The sequence below is a fragment of the Mustela putorius genome, unplaced genomic scaffold, assembly GCF_011764305.1.
Source record: "Mustela putorius furo isolate JIRA1106 unplaced genomic scaffold, ASM1176430v1.1 tig00003898_pilon_pilon_pilon, whole genome shotgun sequence".
In the NCBI taxonomy this organism is placed as follows: Eukaryota; Metazoa; Chordata; class Mammalia; order Carnivora; family Mustelidae; genus Mustela; species Mustela putorius.
Window position 1 is genome coordinate 7,798,841 of NW_025422047.1, and position 14,466 is coordinate 7,813,306.

The 14,466-nt window shown below is 53.7% G+C and overlaps 1 protein-coding gene across 2 annotated transcripts; it reads left to right on the top strand.

Annotated features, from left to right (window-relative positions):
• The first annotated feature begins 58 nt into the window (after positions 1–58).
• Positions 59–13,649, top strand: SPINT1 (serine peptidase inhibitor, Kunitz type 1). Of its 2 annotated transcripts, none has more exons than XM_013055425.2 (11): positions 59–189; positions 488–1,027; positions 8,801–8,928; positions 9,157–9,295; positions 9,379–9,549; positions 9,719–9,745; positions 10,083–10,208; positions 10,326–10,376; positions 11,973–12,143; positions 12,357–12,404; positions 12,761–13,649. In XM_013055425.2, exons 2-11 carry the CDS (start codon positions 547–549, stop codon positions 12,982–12,984), a joined length of 1,566 nt encoding a protein of 521 aa, XP_012910879.1. In that variant the 5' UTR covers positions 59–189; positions 488–546; the 3' UTR covers positions 12,985–13,649. The 2 variants fall into 2 exon arrangements, with proteins under 2 accessions (XP_012910879.1, XP_004751176.1); XM_004751119.3 differs by having other exon boundaries at positions 118–276.
• Positions 13,650–14,466: the final 817 nt, after the last annotated feature.

Sequence of the window (14,466 nt, forward strand, 5' to 3'; positions counted from 1 at the left end):
GGGCCGGCAGAGCCGGGGTTAATGTCCGCCCCGCCCCGGCCGCACTGACTCAGTTTCACCAGAAACCTGAAGAGGAGGAGGCCGAGCCCCAGCGCACCCGGCACCGGGGCGGAAGCGGCGGCCGGAGCCGCGCAGGAAGCCGGGACCGGAACCTCTGCAGGCCGGGCCCCACCCCACTCACCTGCGCAGGTAACCCGGGCCCCGGAGCGCGAGGCGGGGACGGAGCGGGCTCGGAGCATGTTCGGTCCTTTGTTCGGCGCTGCTGCGTGTGTCCGGGTACGTGGGCTCCTTAGCCGTCCATCTGACCGTCCGTCGGGCTGCGGGCTCACCCGGAGTGTGCTTGACGTGGCCCGCGTCCCCTTCCTCACTCCCCGGGCGCGGGGTGCTCCCCATCCCTCCGCCTGACTTAACTCCCGGCCGGCTCGCCTCCCTTGAAGCGTCGGGCTGATCCCGTGTGTCTCCTTCCCCGTCTCCTACCCTCTTTCAGATCGCTAGCACCCTCGGAGCCCACAAGCCCGCGCAGTGAAGGTGACCCCCGTGGGGAGGATGGCGACGGCCCAGGGGAGGATGATGGCCTGCGCCCGCCTCTCCCAGGCCCGCGTCCCAGCATTCGCCGTGTGGCTCCTGTGCGCGCTCGATCTCCTGGGCACCGAGGCTGGGCCGCCGCCCGCGCCCCCCGGGCTGCCCACGGGAGCCCCCTGCCTAGAGCGCTTTACCGCCGGGGTGCCTGCCTTCGTGCTCGATACCGAGGCCTCGGTCAGCAACGGGGCCACCTTCCTGGGCTCCCCCACCGTGCGCCGCGGCTGGGACTGCGTGCGCGCCTGCTGCACCACCCAGAACTGCAACCTGGCGCTGGTGGAGCTGCAGCCCGACGGCGGGGAGGACGCCATTGCAGCCTGCTTTCTAATGAACTGCCTCTACGAGCAGAACTTCGTGTGCAAGTTCGCTCCCAGGGAGGGCTTCATCAACTACCTCACGCGGGAGGTTTACCAGTCCTACCGCGAGCTGCGGACCCAGGGTTTTGGCGGTAAGGACGAGGGAAACGGGTGGGATGGATTTGGGGGAAATTTAGAAAGGGGGTAGGTCACGGAGTCCTGGGGAAGGCGAGGCATCAGAAAGCAGTAAGGAAGACGGTCTCTTTCTGCCCCGACTGCTCCTTAGAAGTAGGCAGTACAAGCAGTAAACAAAGGGCAGGCTTTGAGTGGGGAGGGGAAACATTCTAGAGCCCAGACTCTGGGTCCGGAATTCAGGATGTTGAATGGGCTGGTGCTCCTGGATGTGTGTTTGGGAGAGAGGAGGCAGCTCCTTGCCAGTCCTGGTTCCTGACCGTGATATGCGTAGTCAGGAAGTGAGTTGCCTGGAGGCCTCAGGGTGACTAGGTAAGCACCCCCTGCGGAGCACTCTTCTAGGCACCTTGAGGCCCTGTTGAGTGAGCCTGGGGGAGAATTTCGGCTCTGCTGCCAGGCAGGGACAGGTTGGCTTCTGTCTGCACCCCTGTCCCCATCTGTTGGCCTTTTGGTGGTCTGGAAGAAAGGGCCAGACCCCAGATGCTAAAAGACAAGCCTGGTCAGGGGGGGAAGGGGAAGGGATGGTGTTGTGGGCACAGGACCCAGAGGCTCTGGGGTGGGGATGAAGAGGGTTGCCCTGTGAGTCAGCCCACTGGTATGTGTACCTGGTAGGGGAGGGATGTCAGCTGTCCAGGCAGGTGTGTGTGGACGCGGTGAGCCAGTCGGGGCTCTCCCAGCTGAGGATGTGGTAGCCTTGTTTACTTCCAGGGATAAGGGCAAGGTGGGGGCTCTTCCTTCCTCCTGGGACTGAGCAGTGCACTGGGATTAGGGCCCCTCCAGAGACTCTCGTTGCCCATTTTTTCTCCCGCTGCTCTGGCCAGGTGGGGCTCCAGGGCAGGGATGGGTCACAGCTGATAACCTCTGTTAGCACTTGATAGTTGACCCATGGCTGTACCACTCAGCCTCCGACTTCGGCCTCATGACAGCCACTTCTGAAAAGGGTGCTATTAGTCCTCAGCCCACTTTTTAGATTAGGAAACTGACTCCCGTGTTAAATAATTAGCCCAGGATAGCACTGCTTATATATGGGAGACATGGGACTCAACCCAGGCAGGATCTTCAAAAGGCCCGTGCTGTTTTTCCTGCATAAGACCACCTTTTCTGGTAGAAACCCAGCACTCTGACCCAAAATAGCTCAGGAGATAACAGTCCTAGGGGCTAGGACTGGGCTGGTGCTCAGTCTGGGGGTGGTCTCAGTTCTGGAAAGTGGAAAAGAGACTGTCTAGCTTTTTCCTGGGCTAGTGTCTCTCTCTCAGGTTAAGGACCTGCTCTTCTCCCTGTCCTTCCAGTAGCTCTCCTGGCTCTCTGAGAAACGGTGGGATGAGAATTCTGGGTGGGGGAGGTGGAGAGTGGGTACCATCTCTGGGCCAGGCTGGGCCACCTGAATCCCACTGGCCCAGGGCCTGAGCCTGTTCCACGAGGAAGTGGCACAGAGTGTAGGTGGTGATGACACTAATTGACCTGAGCTGCTTGTGCCTTCCTGCTCTGACAGAGGGTCCATGGGAGCCCCATTCCAGAACCCAAATCTAAAACTCTGGGTTCTGGTCAGGGAGATGAGTTGGTTGGGGCTCCCTGGTCTTGAGACCAACCTTCCTCATTTGGAAACCCCCATCTCTGTGCCCCCTTCCAGACTGGCCTGTTTGCACAACACAGGGTGGAGTGGGGATTTCCTGGGTCACTGAGGAAGCTGGGTAGGGTGTGAACGGAGTGTGAGCTCCAGGCCATTTTTAAGGGTGCTGCAGTGCTCTGGGGGTGGAGGGGAGCTAGTTGGTATCAAGGAGTCCATTCTCAGATGAGCCTCGCTAGAGGTTGGAGGTGGGAAAAAGCTGGACAAAGCCATCCTGGAGGCTCAGATGGATTAAGACAGGCAAGGTGGACAGAGGCTCGGGGCATCTAAACCTTTGATTCTTGCACAGGGTAGAGAAATCCTCGACAGAGTGGGTTAGCTTGTTCCCTTTCCCTGTCTGTGGCCAGGCCAGTCCAGTCCAGATTCCTTTGGCCTCCTGAGCACCCTGGTCCTTCCTGCACTCCCCTCACTTGCCCTCCCCCTCTTTCTTTTGGAGGAGTGGCTTAGGAGGAGGAGTCTGTTTCCTGGAGACCTGAGGCCTGGCAGCAGTGGGAGGGGCTGGCTTTATGGCCACTCTGGCCCTTTGTCCTCTTGAAGGGGTAGGAAGTAGGGAGTGGAAGGGTGGAGCATCTGCCCCTTGCTCCCAGGGCCTGGGGCTGGGTGGATGTGGCTGGTTTGGCCCAAGGCCTGGAGCATCACTCCACTGTCCACTGGGGCTAGCCTGTTTGTCTGCTAGGGAGACTGGCGGGTGTCTTGGCTTCAGCTTTCTGAAAAATGTAACGAGGGAGGCACCCCCGTGGCTTTGTCTCAGAGGTCACCCCAGAACCTGTCCCTCTTGGACCCTTTACTGATTGCCAGCCAGGCCCCCAGAGTGTGGGTTCCGTCCAGACAGGGGCTTTTCTTTCCTACTCTTCTGGTTCCGTTTCCCCACATTCCCGGGAAGCCAGGGCCTCCTTTTCTCATTCTTCTAGGCCTCCACACCTGTGTGTGATATGCTTTTCTGTGGAAACTCTCTCCTCCCATCCCTTCACTGGCCCTGTGTGTCCTGGTCTTCCCCCTTGGGTCCACCCTGTGTGAGTCTGCCTCATCAAAGAGGAATCTCTGTGACTCAGCCTCCCACTAGCGTTCTTATCTCTTACCTTCTCTTCTCCTTTCAATTCACTCTCAACGCTTGACATAACTCTCTGTAGAGCCTTACTAGAGGGCAGTTCAACAATATCCATCCAAACTGTAAAAGGGGGTGCCTGGCTATCTCCGTCGGAACAGCGTGCAACTCTTGATCTCAGGATGGTGAGTTCAGGCCCCACACTGGGTATAAAGATTACTTAAATGAATAAATAAATAAAAACTTTTAAAAAACCCGGTAAATGGGGGCACCTGGGTTGCTCAGTGGGTTAAGCCTCTGCTTTTAGTCAGGTCATGATCTCAGGGTCCTGGAATAGAGCCCCACATCCGGCTCTCTGCTTAGCAGGGAGCCTGCCCCCTCCACCCCCACTCTCTCTGCCTGCCTCTCTGCCTCCTTGTGATCTGTCAAAAAATAAAATACTAAAAAAAAAAAAAAAATCAACCCCAGTAAATGCACATAGCCCCCAACACAGTTCCACTTGCAGGAATTCATCTTGTGGCCATACTTACATGTGTGTAAACCAACTTACCAGCCAGTTACTCACTGTTTGTAACAGTGAAGAATTGGAAGCCATCTAAATGTCCATCAACACAGCCTATAATTGCATATGGTAATGCTGTTTTAATAATAAACCTGAGGCAGTATGGTTTAGTTCTTAGTAGGGAAAGGAGAGGAAAGAAAAAAAGAATCTAAATCAAGAGGAGACCGGTGTACTTGTTAATTAAGTTGTAAGTTATGGTGCATTCATATACTGAGTACTGTGCAGTACAAGGAGATTGTTTCCATGTTGCTATGGAATGATTTCCAAAACATACTATGGGAAAACCATGAAAGAGATCTCGCATGCTTCTGAATTCAGTACTATCTCTCTTGATACTCACAAACACACACAAAATAGTATGAATGGGTCTCCCACTCCCCCTGCTTGTGTTCCCTCTTGGGCTGTCTCTCTCTGTCAAATAAATAAAATCTTTAAAAAAAAATAAGATTTTATTTATCTCAGAGAGTAGGAGCAGGACGGGAGGGGCAGAGTGATAAGCCGACTCTGCTTTGAGCAGGGAGCTGGGTGCAGGGCTCCATCCCAGGACCCTGAGATCATGACCTGAGCCAAAGGCAGATGCTTAACCCACTGAGCCACCCAGGTGCCCGTCTTTTGTACTTTTTGAATTTTTTATCCTACATATGTACTGCCTAAGTTAAAACAACCCTGAGATTATAAAAAGTAGTCACAATCACACTTATAAGTAGATGGGTGACTTACAGCATGGTGTCTTAGAAAGAGCTATGGAGTCAGATAGACCAGGGTCCAGATCCCAGCTCTTCTGTTCAAAAACTGAGTGGCCCCAGGCAATTCATTGAACCTCTCTGGTGTCAGTTTTCTGATCTGGAAAGGGGCAAGAATGCAGTTGTGGATGATGGTTAGGAACGCAGGTGACTTAGATCAAGGGTCAGCAAACTTCCTGTTAAGGTTCAAATAGGAATTATGTTACGCTTTGTGGCCCATATAATCTTTGTTCCAGCCACTTCAGTCTCTTGTAACACGAAAGCAGCCGTTGACAATATATAACCGAACAGATGAAGCTGTATTCCAATTCATGGGTGCACATTTGAAATTTAGGTGCTTTCCCGAGTCACAAAATACTAATCTTCTGAGGCGCCTGGGTGGCTTAGTGGGTTAAAGCCTCTGCCTTCGGCTCAGGTCATGGTCTCCGGGTCCTGGGATCGAGTCCCGCATCAGGCTTCCTGCTCCGTGGGGAGCCTGCTTCCCCCTCTCTCTCTGCCTGCCTCCCTGCCTACTTGTGATCTCTCTCTTTCTCTCTCTATGTCAAATAAATAAATAAATTCTTAAAAAAAAAATACTAATCTTCTGATTTTTTTTTCAACCATCTAAAAGTATAACGGGTAGTGGGCCAGATTTGGCCTGCAGGCCAAAGTTTGTCAGTTCCTACTGTAGATGATGATACGGTCACCAGGAGACGTTAAACTCTTGGAAGCTTTGTCAGTAAACCCAGCTCCATATCTCTCTCTATCTCTGGCCTCTCCGGAGCTCGCATGCACACTTCTGCTGTCCGCTGGTTACTCCTCAAGTTCAGCTTCTCTGATTGAACCCCACAGGTTCCCTCTCGATTGGGTTTCCTTTCTATCTGCGTCCTGGCTTCTTTTCCACCTGCCAGTGCCTGTCAGATAGTGGAAGCGTCTGTCCGACATTCTTACCACATCCTCCTTTCCATTCCCTCTAATTCCAAGTATTCCCTTCGCACATGCCCTGAACTGCTGTGCTGGTCCCCTCACTGGCCTCCTCGCTTCAGAGAAGTAATTCAAGGTGGGGAGCCTGGGTGACTCAGTCAGCTGGGCATCTGCCTTCAGCCCAGGTCACAATCCCAGGGTCCTAGGATTAATTCCCGCATTGGGCTCCCTGCTCAGTGGGGGGCCTGCTTCTCCCTCTGCCGCTCCCCCTGGGTGTGCTCCTTCTCTCTGACAAATAAATAAAATCTTAAAGGAGGGGGGAAGCACCTGCATGGCTCAGTCGTTTAAGTTGTTTAAGTGTCTGCTGCCTTCGGCTCAGGTCATGATCCCAGGGTCCTGGGATCGAACCCCATATCGGGCTCCCAGCTTAGTGGGGATCCTGCTTCTCCCTCTCCCTCTATCTCCCTGCTTGTATTCTCACTCTCAGTCAAATAATGAATAAATTTTTTCTTTTAAAAGGGGGGGAAGTAATTCAGGACAGCGGGATCACTTGCTATATCCTGGAGCTCAGGAGGGCCCCTTCCTCCAGACTCCTGGACCTCGATCATGCATCTAGGAAGTCCATGTCTAGTGCAGCCCTGGCCTCCAGGACTCTGCCCCTGCTCATGGCCATGGCTGTTCCCTTCCTGTAGCGCCAGTTCTTAAATGTTTGAATGTCATTTCTGCTGTGTCCCCGTGCTCTGGCTCCGCATTGAGAGTGCTTTGAGGTATGTCTCACCACGCTGGGCTCTTTCTTGACCTCCAGACCTACCTTGCGAAACCCCAGCTCCTTTTTTGGCTCACATTTTCTGCTGTTATCAGTAGCACAGCACATTCTTCCCCACAACCAAACCAAAAAAAAAAAAAAAGACAAAAATTAAAGAATTAGAAACTCATTACTCCGCTGTCCACTGGGGCTCTGACTTCCTGTGGCCTCTCCCCACTTGGCGTGTCCGCTTCCTTGTCTGGGACACACACCACGCATTGCTGCATCTTGACTGGTCTTTTCTCCCATGTTGCTTCCTGGTGCTCAGTGTCCTCTGCCCAGCAGGACTGGAGTCCCTCAAAGGCAGTGTCTCCCTTCCTGTAGCTGCTGAAACAAAGTACTACAAACTGGGTGAATTCAAATCACAGAATTTTTTTAAGATTTTATTTATTTATTTGAGAGAGAGAGAGAGATAGTGAGAGAGAGCATGAGCGAGGAGAAGGTCAGAGAGAGAAGCAGACTCCCCGTGGAGCTGGAAGCCCGATGCGGGACTCAATCCCAGTACTCCGGGATCATGACCTGAGCCAAAGGCAGTCCTCCAACCAACTGAGCCACTCAGGTGTCCCCAAACCACAGAATTTTATTGTCGCACAGTTTGAGAGGCCAGCAGTCCAGAATCCAGGTGTTGGCAGGGCCCACGTCTCCCTGAAGAGTTGGGGAGGAGGCTTCCTGGCCTCTTCCAGCTCCCAGCGGCTCCAGATGTACCTTGGCTGTGGCTGCATCACTCTCATCTCTAACTCCGTCTTCACACGGCTTCCCTTCACTCTGTTTTCTCCTCTTCTGTCTTCTGTAAAGACACGTGTCATTGGATTGGCCTAGCCAGCTTCACGGCCTAACCGCGAATGATCTCATATGGAGATGCTTAACTTTGTTGCTTCTGCCAAGACCCTTTTTCCAGAGAAGGTCACATTGACAAGTTCTGGAGTTAGACATAGGTATGTAGTCTGGGTCCCAGCATTCATCCTAGTACAGGCAGGAATCCTGCTTTGATCTTGTTTCTCCCAAGCCCCTAACTTCAGACTGGGGGAAGCCGCAGGAACAGGCATTGTCAGACTGAGGGAGGGTGTGACTCCCTGAAGAACCCTCGTAAGGGGGAGGCAGAGTCCGTCTGCGGTGCCAGAGGCAGGCACTCTCCTCCCATGACTGCGAGCTCTGGGACACCAAGGCTTGCCATGTTGCTGCCCAAGGACTCTGTGCTTCAGACCTCTACCAGGCTGGCCTTCCCAGCCAGCAATCCAGACCAGCAGAATGAGGGGTAATACTGTTACTTGGCTTTTCAAAAAATATTGTTACTTGAACTTTTTTTTTTTTTTAAGATTTTTATTTATTTATTTGACAGACAGAGATCACAAGCAGGCAGAAAGGCAGGCAGAGAGAGAGGAGGAAGCAGGCACCCTGCTGAGCAGAGAGCTGGATGCAGGGTTGGAGCCCAGAATCCATCCCAGGGTCCTGGGATCATGACCCGAGCAGAAGGCAGAGGCTTTAACCCACTGAGCCACCCAGGCGCCCCTTACTTTAACTTTTTAAAGCAGTTAGCACAAGTACCTGGTTGTTACAGAAAATGGGAATAAGCTCCTCTGTCGTGTATATTTTTTCCTTATTTGTGATCAAATGGCACATGCTGTTCCGTATTTTGCTTCCAGAAGCGGTTTTACACTAAAAATGCCTTCAGGGGGTGCCTGGGTGGCTCAGTCGCTTAAGCATCTGCCTTGAGCTCAGGTCATGATCCCGGGGTCGGGATTGAGCCCCGTGTTGGGTTCTTTGCTCAGCAGGGAGCCTGCTTCTCCTCTCCCTCTGCCCCTTCTCCCCTGCTCATGCTCTCTCTCTCACTCTCTCAAATAAATAAATAAAATCCTTAAAAAAAAAAAGATGCCTTTAGTATATCAAAGACACATCTAAAAAGAGGTCAGGATGCTGATTTAGTTGTGAGCCCCTGCCTGGGCCATGCGCATGCTGCTGAGCCCCTGTGTGGCTCCGTATTGTTCCCCACTTCAGGAGAGCTCTGGTCCATCCTGTGAGAGTTGACCTGACCTTACCTTCCTCTTCAGCGTCCCGGATCCCCAAGGTCCGGGCAGGCATAGACTTGAAGGTGCAGCCCCAGGAACCCTTGGTGCTGAAGGACATGGAGAACACAGATTGGTATCTACTACAGGGTGACACAGATGTCAGAATAGAGGTGAGACACTGGACTGGCTCCCTGACTCCCACTTCAGCTCTCCAGGGCCCCCTTTCCAGGGCCACAGGCCAGTCTGAGCTTCCAGATGGGTGGGGTGGATAGAAACCAAGGATCCCCTTAATACCAAGCCCCTGTGCCCTCCCTTTGGGGGTGGCTGTGTGGCAGGGAGGACCTGGGGCAGCCCAACGGCATCCGGGGTCCCAGCCTCACGGCTCTTCCTGTGTGTAGAAGAATGAGCCGGACCAGGTGAAGCTGTGGGGACTCAAGGAAGGCACCTACGTGTTCCAGCTGACAGCGACCCATTCCAACCAGCCAGAGAGCATGACCAATGTCACAGTTACTGTGCTATCCCCCAAGCAGACAGAAGGTGAGGGAGGGGGTAGGGAGGCCGTTCGTGGAGCCAGCCCTCTCTGTTGATGGGGCCCCTCACAAGCTTTCCCTTCCCCCCAGAATATTGCCTCGCGTCCAGCAAGGTGGGCCGCTGCCGCGGTTCCTTCCCCCGCTGGTACTACGACCCCAAAGAACAGATTTGCAAGAGTTTCGTTTACGGAGGTTGCTTGGGCAATAAGAACAACTATCTTCGGGAAGAGGAGTGCAAGCTAGCCTGCAGGGATGTGCAAGGTGGGCCTTTAGGGGGTAGCTTTGGGGCTCAGGTGACTTTCCCCGTGGGTGGTCTCTCCGAAGGTCAGGGCAGTGGGTGGGGGAGTCCTCCATTTCCAGGCGCCCCTGTCAGCTCATTCCTGCCGGGACCTGGCACTGACTCCTCACTCATCTGTTTTCTTTCTTCTAGGCCCCTCACTGGAAAGGCACGGTCCGGGTGAGCTTTGCTCCTTTCCCCATTCCCCTCACCTCGGCTTTCACCTCACCTCACCTTGGCTTTGTCGCCACCCCAGCTCCCTTTGCCCAGTCCATTCCTGCCCTCATAAGATGTGGAAGGACCACAAGTGTCCCACCTCTTGCTGCCCAGCACCCTGTCAAGATCTGCCCAGTGTGTGCGGGAGGGCTTGTGGGGGCGGGGGTGCCAGTCGTGGAGCAGGGGACATGTCATAATGCCATGTTGGGGTAGAGGAGGCCAGGTCGATGATGGACTCTTGGTACCTGGTGACCTGTGCTTGAGCCTGACCTCACCCTTACTGCCGTCCTGCCCCACCCAGTGTGCTCTGGCACCTGTCACCCCGCCGAGTTCCGCTGCCGCAACGGCTGTTGCATTGACAGCTTCCTGGAGTGTGACGACACTCCCGACTGCCCCGACGCCTCCGACGAGGCCACCTGTGAGAAATGTGAGGCCTAGGAGAGGGAGGGGTGGTGGGCCAGGGTGGGGGAGGCCTGCACGGTGCACCCTGCACCCCGGGAGAGACCCCTGTGGGGCCTGGGCCTCTGAACTTTCATCTTTGCAGACACCAATGGCTTCGAGGAGCTCCAGAACATCCACTTCCGCAGTGACAAAGGTGAGATTCTCCCCTGTGCCCAGGGTCGGGACAGAGGCCCGCACTGCTGTCTTCTCTCACTGCTCCAGGGTGCTTGAGGGGCCTGCTGGGTGTGTCCCCTGCAGGTAGAAAGCTGGTGGGCAACTAAGCTCTCTTCATTTCCATGTTTCCCAAGCATGGGTCCTCCTCGTAACACCTTCAGAGATTGAACCATGCCTGCATATAACCGAGACGTGATTTACTTAGCATTTTTCCTATAAATCAAGTACTTTGTTTTTTTAAGAGTTAATTTACTTGAGGGGCACCTGGGTGGCTCAGTGGGTTGGGCCTCTGCCTTCGGCTCAGGTCATGATCTCAGCGTCCCTGGATCGAGCCCCGCATCGGGCTCTCTGCTCAGTGGGGAGCCTGCTTCCCTCTCTCTCTGCCTGCCTCTCTGCCTACTTGTGATCTCTCTGTCAAATAAATAAATAAAATCTTAAAAAAAAAAAAAGAGTTAATTTACTTGAGAGAAAGAGAGAGAGAATGAGCAGGAAGGAGGGGCAGAGACAGCGAGAGAGAGAAAAGCAGATTTCCTACCGAGCAAGCAGGAATCCTAGTATCCTGGGCTCAATCCCAGGACCCCGAGATCATGACCTCAGCCGAAGGCAGACGCTTAACCAACTGAGCCACCAGGTGCCCAAAGTCAAGTACTTTTTAAACTTAATGTATTATAAATAAACAAACAATGTATTAAAGGAAATATCATCTCACTAGCATATATGGAAAGCCACTATTACATGCTGCAAATCGAGATGAACTATTAAAATAGCCATAATAGGGACACCTGGGTGGGTCAGTTGGTTGGACAACTGCCTTCGGCTCAGGTCATGATCCCGAGACGAGTCCCACATGGGGCTCCCAGTTCCGTGAGGAGTCTGCTTCTCTCTTTGACCTTCTCCTCGCTCATGCTCTCTCTCACTGTCTCTCTCAAATGAATAAATAAAATCTTTAAAATAAATAAAAAATAAAATAAAATAGCCATAATAAAACAATGTTAATAGGGGTGCTAGGTCGCTCAATGAGTTAAAGCCTTTGCCTTCAGCTCAGGTCATGATCCCAGGGTCCTGGGATCGAGCCCCGAATTCGGCTCTCTGCTTGGCAGGGAGCCTGCTTCCAATCCTCTCTCTCTGCCTGCCTCTCTGCCTACTTGTGATCTCTGTCTTTCAAATAAATAAAATCTTAAAAAAAAATGTTAATAAATTTTAGCCCTTAGCCCCGATAGGGCTCAGATCCTGAGCCTTCTTTGTTAAAAGATAGACCATCCAAAAAAAAAAATAATAATAATAAGATAGACCATCCAGTGTTAAAGAAAATGAAAATAAATAAATAATTAAATAACAATAAAAAAACAGTTACACAAGTCAGTGGAGGGTATTTCTAGACCTAAAATTGTCCCGGATCTGTCTTCCTTGCTTCTGGCAAAACTGCCAGAAGGGCCAGCTGTTTCTGGGGCCCCCTGAAGCCCTCCCTGTGTCTCAGCATGAGGCAGGAAGCAGTGACCCTGTGGAGCCTGGTGAATGGCAGCAGGGAGGCCCCCCATGGACCCGCTCACCCCTTGGCCTGCTCTGTACCCCCCAGGGCACTGTGTGGACCTGCCAGACACTGGCCTTTGCCAGGAGAACATTCCACGCTGGTACTACAACCCCTTCAGTGAACGCTGTGCCCGCTTTACCTATGGTGGCTGCTACGGCAACAAGAACAACTTTGAGGAGGAGCAGCAGTGTCTTGCGTCCTGTCGTGGTGTCTCCAGTGAGCTGGGCAGTGGGGCTCAGGAGGCGGGGCGGGAAAGGGCTCAGCTAGAACACTGTGCTCTGTCTCCAGGCCTGGGCCAGTCCTGGCTCATCATCAGAGTACCCGGAACGGGGGTGGCGGAGGGTGGCAGTGGGTGGTCTGGGATGCTGAGGAGCAGCTGAGTCTCAGAGCCTTGAGTATTGATTTGTTTCTCTCCTCATCCTTTTGTAGAGAAGGATGTTTTTGGGCTCCGGCGGGAAACCCCCATTCCTAACATAGGTGAGCCCTGGTCTGCCCTCTCACGGACGGGTGGGTGTCCTCCCCAGGATTAGCTCCGTGTGATCAGTGCTGACTGCTGAAACCTGTGTCGAGAAGGATCCTGAGGTTGGCTAAAGGGACAGAGTGCCCATAGCCACAAGCAGAGGAAAGAAGCATGGGAAAGTGCATGTCATATGTTTGCCATCAGAGTTCCAGGCCTTTCCTTGAGCTCCTGATGGAACCCAGCTGCTCATTCGCTGGAGGCCATTCCACACCTGGCATCCATCTGACTCAGTCCATCTGCACAGAGTGGGGGTGGGCATCAGAGCTGAGCAGGCCTTGGGAGCTTGCCTCCATTATGCCCCTTCTTCCCCCAGGCTCCGTGGAGGTGGCCATTGCGGTCCTCCTGGTCACCTGCATCGTGGTGGTGACAGCCCTGTTGGGTTACTGCTTCTTCAAGGACCAGAGGAAGGGCCTCCACAGATACCGCCACCGCCGCCAACACCACCACCCTCAGCCCCCTACCCCTGCCAACTCTACCGTCTCCACCACAGAGGACACGGAGCACCTGGTCTATAACCATACCACCCGGCCCCTCTGAGCCTGGGGCTCTCGCAGTCTCTTTCCAGCTCTTGCCTGTCCCTGCTTCCTCCTCACCAAGATGGAAGCCTGGGCCGGGGAAAACTGCGGGACCAGACTCCTACAGCCTGGTTCCCAGGCCCACTCTGCTTCTGAGGCAGGGCTCTAGCCCCTCTGGGAGACATCTCAACGAAGCTTAGGCCTCCCATTCCTGACAAAGCTCCAGGGTCTAGGAGGAGCCGAAAACCTTTGAGCCAAGTCCCACACACAGATGGACCTGTTTGCCTAGGATTTCAGAAGAAGTTGGAGTTTTGTTTCTTGGTCACAGTGGCCTGTCCCCACCCTGTGGCATTGGGAAGGGGCCTGTGGTAATGTCAGAAACTGGAGACCCCCCAAGCCCTCCTCTTCCCACTCTGCACAGACCAGGGCTAGGGTCAAGGACGTCCCTGTATATTTTGTGCTGTAAAGTTGCTTTTTTGTTTATTTAATGTCATGGGGATGGGTAAGAGGAGTGGAAAGAGGCTGCCTCTTCCCTTCCTCTAAGAATGAGGCCTGGCCCCACCAGCCAGCAGCTGCTGTGTCCTCCCCACATGCCCCAGGGCTCTCAGGCATCACACCCCCACCGGCTCCCCTGCCTTCCACAGGCCCCAGTCCACCCACAGGGTAATAAAATGGTTGGTTCTGTGAGGTTGCTGCCTCTGCTCTGTGGGGCAGGAGAGGGACAGGGCTGCTGGGGAAGGGGGGAGGCGGTGGAGTGGGACCGCCCTGTACAACCGGTTTGGTGGTTCCCGCTTTGGTCACCTTGCTTAGCAGGTTTTCCCACCCTTCCCGAAACTGCCCTCAGCCCCTGAGGGTGGAAAGAATTGCCGAGTTTGACCACCAGAGGGGAGGGTTGAGGGCCATGGAAGAAGGGGGCCCAGGGAGGCTGCTGTACTGCCTGGTAGCATTATGTCTTCCTGGTTTGAGCCATGTCAAGCCTGCTTGGTTGCCGGGGCAGATCCTGAGTGCTGTGTGTAGTGGGGAACTCAGGGGCAGGGAGGGAGCATGGCCTTGAGCTCTGGGTCTTCACTCCTATTGGTGTGGGGGCCTAGGTCACCACTGTCTCCCCTGTACCCCCCCCCCCCACCAAAGAAGTTTTGGCCTCTTTACAGGAGTGTTACTGCTTGCTCCCCAGGCTTTGAGCTCCTGCCCAAGGGCCTTTAACTGAGGTACTCCACCCCATACCCCGCTGTGTTTCAGCCAGTTTTTGTTTGGTTTCAAAAACAAAAACAAAAAAAACCCATCCTTTCATTAATTTCTTAAACAAATAATATATTGAGCTTCTATGTGCCCTACACCTCCAATCGGATATTGTCAAGCATGCAGGAAGCATTGCGTAAGTGCTTTATGTATCTTAAGTTCTTTCCTGGCACCCAGCCCTGTGATGAGGGAAGGTACTATTATTATCCCCCATTTTCCAGGACGCTGACTCAGCAGAGTTCCCAGGGTCTTATAGGTACTGAGG